At 38.5% G+C, this 7,570-nt stretch overlaps 1 protein-coding gene across 1 annotated transcript in view; it reads right to left on the reverse strand.

Moving 5' to 3' along the window:
• ZMPSTE24 (zinc metallopeptidase STE24) overlaps window positions 1-7,570 on the reverse strand; it is a 48,058-nt gene that overhangs the window by 20,378 nt on the left and 20,110 nt on the right. The window contains exons 4-7 of the mRNA XM_007453754.1: window positions 6,913-7,029; window positions 6,380-6,532; window positions 4,896-5,037; window positions 5-16 (exon numbers count right to left, since the gene is read on the reverse strand). Coding sequence (XP_007453816.1) covers window positions 5-16; window positions 4,896-5,037; window positions 6,380-6,532; window positions 6,913-7,029 — 424 coding nt within the window. The remainder of the gene's footprint in view (window positions 1-4; window positions 17-4,895; window positions 5,038-6,379; window positions 6,533-6,912; window positions 7,030-7,570) is intronic.

The raw sequence follows: 7,570 nt of genomic DNA on the forward strand, positions 1-7,570 counted from the left end.
GAAGAGCGTTTAGATCCTAAGGAAAAGACAGTTCAAAGCATGGAAAATAATTAAAAAGTATGGGGTTTTTTGGAGAGACGCCTAGAAACTGAATTACTGGAAAGGACATTAACATTTTAAAATTGTTTAACACCTGAAGAATATTATATCAACATAAATCACCACCAGCAGTGGAAAGTGCCTGTTTCTTTGCAGTCTTGACAACAAATATTTATGCTCATTGCAGCTTTACAGCAATAAGTAAATAAATAAAGCCTAAATATCCAACAGTCATGGAATGATTAAATTATGGTAAAGCTATGAAATGGAATTTTAAGCAGCCAGAAAAAAAGTATACTTTTGAAATATTTTAACAAGATAGGAAAAAGCTCACCAACATAACTGAAAAGGATGTAAAACTTCATGTATATAAAATTCCATTATTGTCATGAAAAAATGTACATGTAAATAGAAAAGCAGAAACACAAACCTATTAAGAAATATATTAAAATACTGAAGTGTTTATCACTGGCTTCTAGAAATACAGATTTTTGTTCCCTCCCTTATACTTTTCTCTGTTCCAAGGCTTTTAAAGTCAGTATACTTATTTAATCAGAAAAAATTAAAACTATCTTAAAAAGACTGAAAAAAAACCCCTAAATTTTTAACAGTGGCTAACAGTAGCTGAACTATGGTTGATTTTTATCTTCTTCTTTGTAATTTTCTTTATTTTCTATACTTTATTTTCTTTATATTTTATGTTCTAGCATGTGCAGTGAATTTAGTGGTTAAGAATGACTTTAGGTTCAAATCTTGGCTCTGCCATGTATTAGTTGTGTAAATGTAAGAATCTTTCTTAATTTCTTTAAGCTTTATTTTCCCGTTTATGATATGAGGAGAGGACTTTTTTGGTTTGGTTGCCTGGAATTTAAGAGCCAAATATGTGGTCCAATTTTATCAATAATATAGGACCTTAGGATCTGGAAAGCTGAGTATCTAGATCTTATACTTCTATCTCATTTCTATCTTCTCTGATTCTAATTTTTAAATTAATTTAAAAATATTTTTTAGAAGCTACCTGAAGTTACCTTTGGAAGTAGGCAGATAAATAAAACAAAATGAATGTCTTAGTATCTCCCACTGGTCTAAGTATCTCAAAGTGTGGCCCAGAGAATGCCTACACCAAAATCACCTACGGGTACTTGTTAGACGTAAATACTAGAAACACCCAATATCTGAGAATGGAGCCGAGGAATCTTTAAACAAACTCTCCAGGGAATTCTTATATTCACTAAAGTTTTAAGAGTCCCTGCACTAGACCATAAGCTTTTTGTATCACTATGCCTTGCATGTAGTATTTATTCAATAATGCTTGTTTACTGAATGGATTTATCGTACCACTTGAGGTATGAAGTAATGTATTTGGGAACTCTGAAAACCAAAACGTTCTATGAAATTGTAAGGCATGGCCAGCTGTCTTTTCATCTTTCATTTATGATGTCTTATCTTAATCAACTTCTTGGCAGCATTTGATACCGTTGACCACTCCCTCCTTGAAACACTTTCTTCTCCTATCTCAAGAGAAACACCATCTTCTCCTGGTTTTCTTCCTACCTCAATGGTCTCTCCTCTTCAGCCTCCTTTGCTGGCTCTTCCTCCTCTGCTGACTCTGACCTGAGCCCCCTCCTCTTCTCTAAGTGCCCTCATCCATGGAGGTATCTACATGCCAGATACAGATACTTCCATATCACTATTTCTAGCCTTGGCCTCTCCCTAGAACTCTGGATTTATATATCCAGCTGCTTATGTGACAGGCCTACATCTCCACATGGATGGCTAAAGGGCCTATCTGTTGTTTATATTCTCAAGCATGTTTTTTTCCCTGACCAGTATTAGAATTCCCTTGCAGAGTTTAGGGAATTTCGCATCATGCAAGTCTTGTGAGAGACTGCTTCTCATTTGAGAAATCTAAAAAGCTAGCTATCTGCTTCCCCAAGCACTCCTGGCAGCTAGCCCAGTGCCCTGGCTCAGTCAGTCAGATGCATCCACTGGGGACTCTGAAACAGTTAGCTAATTACATAAAGGAGCAGGGCAGTGAGGAATGAATTCTGAAGGTGCTAGTGGAAGGGATGTTAGGGATACACACTGCTGACTCCAACATCAGGAGCCACTAGCAGTGTCCTCCCCAGACTCGTTCTGCAGGATGATTCTGAGTTCCTGGTCTCCCGATGGAGAGCCCACTTCCCAAGTTTGGTAAACTTAACTTTCCTGGTGACTTTGTGAGTTATCAAATATTGTTTCAATAAGGAATTTCTCTGGTTAAATAAGCCATAGTTGGTTTCTATGGCTGGCATGCAACTAACTACTGCTTGTAGAACTCTAGTACAATGTTCAATAGGTATATAAAACACCCATCAGAACTTAAACCCTCACAGACCTGCTCTTCTCCCAGTTTTTTCCCATCTCAGTAACCTACCATTTATCCAACTGCTTAGTCCAAAAATCTAGGTTGTTATCTTTGATGTCTCTTTCTCTCTTATTCCTTTACACGTCATCTACCGGCAAATTCCATCAACTCTACCTCTAAAACACATCCTCAGTATATCCACTTCTCTCCATCAATTACTACTATTCTAGTCTAAGCCACATTATCTCCTCCTGAACTGGCCTCCTGGCCTCCTAACTGCTCTTCCTGCTTCTACTCTCGCCTCCCCTACCGTCTATTCTCTATATAGCAACATAAAATAGGTAAAAAGTACAAACTGGGCCGTGTCACTTTCTTGCCTAAAACCTTCAATAGCTTTAACCCTAGACTTAAAATAAAATCCAAGCTCCTTACTCTGATTTACAAAGGCCTATGTGGTCTGACTCTCGCCTATGTCTCAGATTTCATGTCATAACACTTTCCTGCCATGTGGTAGCCACACTGGACTTTTTTCTGTTTTTGAAGATACAAAGCTCTGGAGGGTCTCTCCATTGATCTTGGCATGGATGGCTCCTTCCTTCAGATCTCAGCTTAAATTCATTTGCTCAGAGATGTCTTGTCTGATGACCTAATCGAAAGTATCTACTCAGTCATTCTTTATCACTTCACATCCGTTTAATTCTCTGCACAGTACTTACTATCTGATATTTTCAGAGAGCAAGACTCTTGGTTTTTCACTCGGTTTTTCCTTTCAATTTACAAATCCATCACGTGTGTTGTTATTGTTATTAACAACATTCATTTACTCAAAATATTTTTGACAACATTATTAACAACAACAGAAACATGCGTTGCAGATGAGTAACTTCTGTTTAGCAGAGGTAAGTTGTCCAAAGTCACACGGGGAATCTGTGCTAGAACTAGAATTTAAATGCAAACCTACTGGCTCCACAGCCTGACCTCTGAAATGCTACCCTCCACCTACTCAAATCTTGATTTTCCACAAAGTCCCAGCTTATGTTATAACCCTCCATAAAGCCTTCCCTTACAATTTCAGCTAAAATCATATAGCACTGATGGTACATATCACATATCTTCTTGACTACCTCTATCGTCATAGCATTAGCATTCACGTTATCTGATTATAAGTGATCAGCAACTTAGGTTGCCCCTTCAGTAAAAGCGTCTCAGAGATTGTTCTACTATACTGATCATTGTGCTACTAGTTTAATATTATTAAAAGACTAGTAATTTCATGAGGCCAAAGCAGTAGTATGAATTGGCTTCTTTTTCTACTATTTCCCCATAGACATGTTCTAATTGTGCCTTTAGTTGGCCACCAAATGCCTGAGATTTCTATGCTCTTCTCGTTGCTGTTAATTCATTCTTTCCAGTTGTGACCATCTCTGTCCTCCTGGACCCTGCAATTACTTCTCAGTTTCTACTCCTTCATCCGCCATAGCTACTTCTCAATGGTGATTTTTACTTTAGAGGAGGAATGGGCAAACTATGGCTTGCAGGTCAAATCAAACCTGCCACTTATTTTTATAAATAAAGTTTTATTAGAAAACAGCCATGCTTGTTTCTTTATGTATTACTATGGCTGCTTTTGTACTATCATGGCAGAGTTGAATAGTTGCAACAGAGACCATGTGACCTGCAAAGCCTAAAATAATTACCGTCTAGCCCTTTACAGAAAGCATTTGCCAGACCATAGCTCAGAGGAAGCAAAACTGAAACCCAGAGATGCAAAGTGACTTGTCCAAGATCCCACAGCTGGTAAGTGGCAGAGGCAGAACTACACTCATTCATTTACATGGATTTTAATTTACAGATTCTAAAGTCATGGTACCACACAGTTTTTCTTTGCATCTTTGTAGGTTTCCTTGAGACTTTAGTAGTCTTACACAAGCTAACAGATAGATAGCTTAATTTTCAAAAGCAATCATCAGAAAAGCAGAGTATAACTAATCCAAAATACCAAGTGGCACCAATCTTGGGTAATCTGCAGGTGAAATCAGAGTCCTGCAGAACACTGGAAGTTTTCTTGGTGGAGACAAAGCCAATAACATTGGTTTTGTTTTTGAGCCCCCAAACCACTGCCAAATGGAATCTAAACAAGAGTCCAACTCAGTTACATATAGGAGCCAGGCAGGTAATAGAAGTGAAAAAATCAGTCTAATATTATGACATAGCAGGGAGTGATAAAGGCCTTGGTACAGAATTAAAAACAATAAAACCAACCAAACATAGCTGCAGGCAAGAGCAGGACTTGGCATCAGGCCACCAGTTTCTGTCCCTGGACTATGTCATCAATTCTTATAAATCTTCAAAAGCCAAAATGTAAAATCCTAATCTTCAAATAACAAAAACAAACAAACAAAAAAAACCCCAAACCAACTGATTTGTTCTTTTATTAAAGTTTTAAGAATAAACTAATCAAATAAAACAAATCACTCCAATAAAATCTTCTTACCCCAGAGAGCCTTACCTTGAACAACATACACCTTAGTCAAAGGGAAGTCAATACTCTTTGCCATGATTTCAATTTCTTGTTTAAGCTTTCCCTCAGGAAGAGGTGTGAATTTGTCAAATAAAGGGGCAATGTAATCAGCATAGATGGTGACAAGCACCTGAAACGCAAATATGAGAACAACCTATGAATATGTCCTTAAAGAGAAACTACTCACTATACAGATTCAATATTAAAACTATGTGATCCCAGCCCTGAGAACAGGGACCTTATCTTATTTGCTCTGGTATTCCCAGCCTGAAATAGTACCAGTACAGCATTCAATATCTGTTTGATGAATTAAATCAAAATGAATAGTCTCTATATGGTAATAACTGAAAAGCCAAATGGTCCATTCAAAACTATCTTGGGGATTTCTGACACTTCATGAGCCCATCATAACTTGGAATTCTGTCTTTCAAGGTAATCGTAATAGACTTGAAGTGTTTGCTAAAAAGAGAACTACTGGAGCTTGACTGTGTGCTATTATTTGGTTTGCCTGCTAATATTACTGACCTGCAGTTCATAACTATACACACTGGTTGAAACAGTACTTCCTTAAGCATTTCGGGGGCATTTCCTCTGCTCTCTCTCCTGTCACTTCAGTTTGCCATACAACATATATTTGTAGCACCCATTTTCCAGTCATGATCCCACCAGCAGGAGGTGAAGCAATGAGCATCATGGTAGTTCAGACTAAAAGAAACCTCACCATCAGTGCAGCTGAAGAGCTGATAGGACGCATTTTCTGGGGGCTGTTAACAGGCCATTTTGATTGTGTTGTAGTGTTTGTGCTGTGAAGCAGTTTGGAATATCGGAAAGAGAAGAGGAAAAGAAGATGTGAAGAAGGGACAAGGGGGAAGCGGAGAGAGGAAAAAGGAGGGAGAAGGAAGAGAGGGAAGAAGGGGGGGCTGTGGGGGGAAAAGGGAAGAGGCAGGGCGAGGGGGAGGGGCAGGAGGAGGGGGCAAGGGACAGAGAAGAAGGGGTAAAGGGCAAAGGGGAGAGGAGGAAGGGAAAGGCAGGGGAAGGAAGGCAGGAGAAAGCAGACAACGTTTATGATTTCTTTTGCTTATCCCGCTTACATCTATTCTCTCTCCAAAATATCCGTGGCTTTTAGACACTGGAGCTCAGTCAAGAGTCATCAAATTGTCAAACTTAGTCATCACTCTGGTGGCAACTCACAAATGCACAGCCCCAAACTGCTTGACAACTGGATCATTAAAGGTAACTAACAACTAGCTTCTAGAATCTATAAGAGCCAGTATAAGAAGAAAATCTATGGTCAGAGTCAACTCTCCCATTTCTATAGCTGAAAGCAGAAAACAGAAGGGGAATTTATATGAGCACCTATTTATATTTCTTCTGCTTCTTAAGAACCATTTAGATGCTAATGAAGATTAAATGACAGTTATCTCACCAAGGAATATTTTGTAAAAGAAAATCAAAACAAAGATTTCACTTACCAGAGACACAACTAGTGTGAACAGCCAGGCATAAATAAAAAAATAGTCTCCCCCAATTTTAATAATGTAAAGTAGAAGTGAAGACACAGGTAATAAAATGCACTGAGTCACAATAAATTTCTTGATTGCATCTTTCATGAAGAACCCCAAAGTCTGAAAACATAAAAGGTCATCATGAGAAACTAAGAAACTGCTTTTAAAATAACAAATAAGTGAATAGAAAGGATACATTATTAAAGCAATTTTAAAAATTAAAAGGCAGTGAGACTACATGACAACAGGTAGCCTAAGAAAATAAGTCAATGTCTTGCATTTTATAGTTTAAAATAAACTCATTTAAATGTTATTAGCTGAAAAACCACTAGACATTAGTGCTAGAAGAGTTTATGGCAAGACCTTAAACTATGATCTTTACCATATCTTCAGTTCCTTTTCCCTCGATTAATTCATGCTCTAAAATAGCAAATTATGTTTTAATTATTCCCAGCAGAGGACAAAAGCACAAAAGAGAACATTTGCATTCTCTATTTTACCTGCTGATTGAAACCATGTTTTTCTTCTATCACAAAAGTATTATAAAGACTCCACGGCAAACCAGTCAATGCACTGAAAAGTGTAGCCAACAGCAGAAACACCAAGGACTGAGTGATCTAAACACAAGAAAAAAAGAGGCAGTTTTTTAATATTAATTCGTTCTTCAAATGAAATATTAGGGAACCAATCAACGAGTATTTGCTGAGTACTTACTATAACTCAAGCAATGTGCTTGATTCTACGGGCCTGAAACATCACTGCTACCCTCAGAGTTTATTTGCAAGACAGGGAGGCACTAAAACACTTCCTCTTTTATTACACGGGTACCATATGAAAGTTAATTGAAGTCATAGAGACAAAATGGTTAAAAGAACTTAAATTCAGCCACATATGCTGGTGAATTCAAGAAACGCTTACAACGCTGATGAGAAATGGAATGCTACTCTGAAGAAAGAGACAAATTAGTGGGACAGAAGAGGCAAGGAGGAATTCCACACAATTTGCAAAAGCAGGGCTTCCCTGGTGGCGCAGTGCTTGAGAGTCCGCCTGCCGATGCAGGAGACGCGGGTTCGTGCCCCGTTTCGGGAAGATCCCACATGCCGCGGAGCGGCTGGGCCCGTGAGCCATGGCCGCTGAGCCTGCGCGTCCGGAGCCTGT

This window comes from Lipotes vexillifer, unplaced genomic scaffold (assembly GCF_000442215.2).
Source record: "Lipotes vexillifer unplaced genomic scaffold, Lipotes_vexillifer_v1.1 scaffold213, whole genome shotgun sequence".
NCBI classification, from domain to species: domain Eukaryota; kingdom Metazoa; phylum Chordata; class Mammalia; order Artiodactyla; family Lipotidae; genus Lipotes; species Lipotes vexillifer.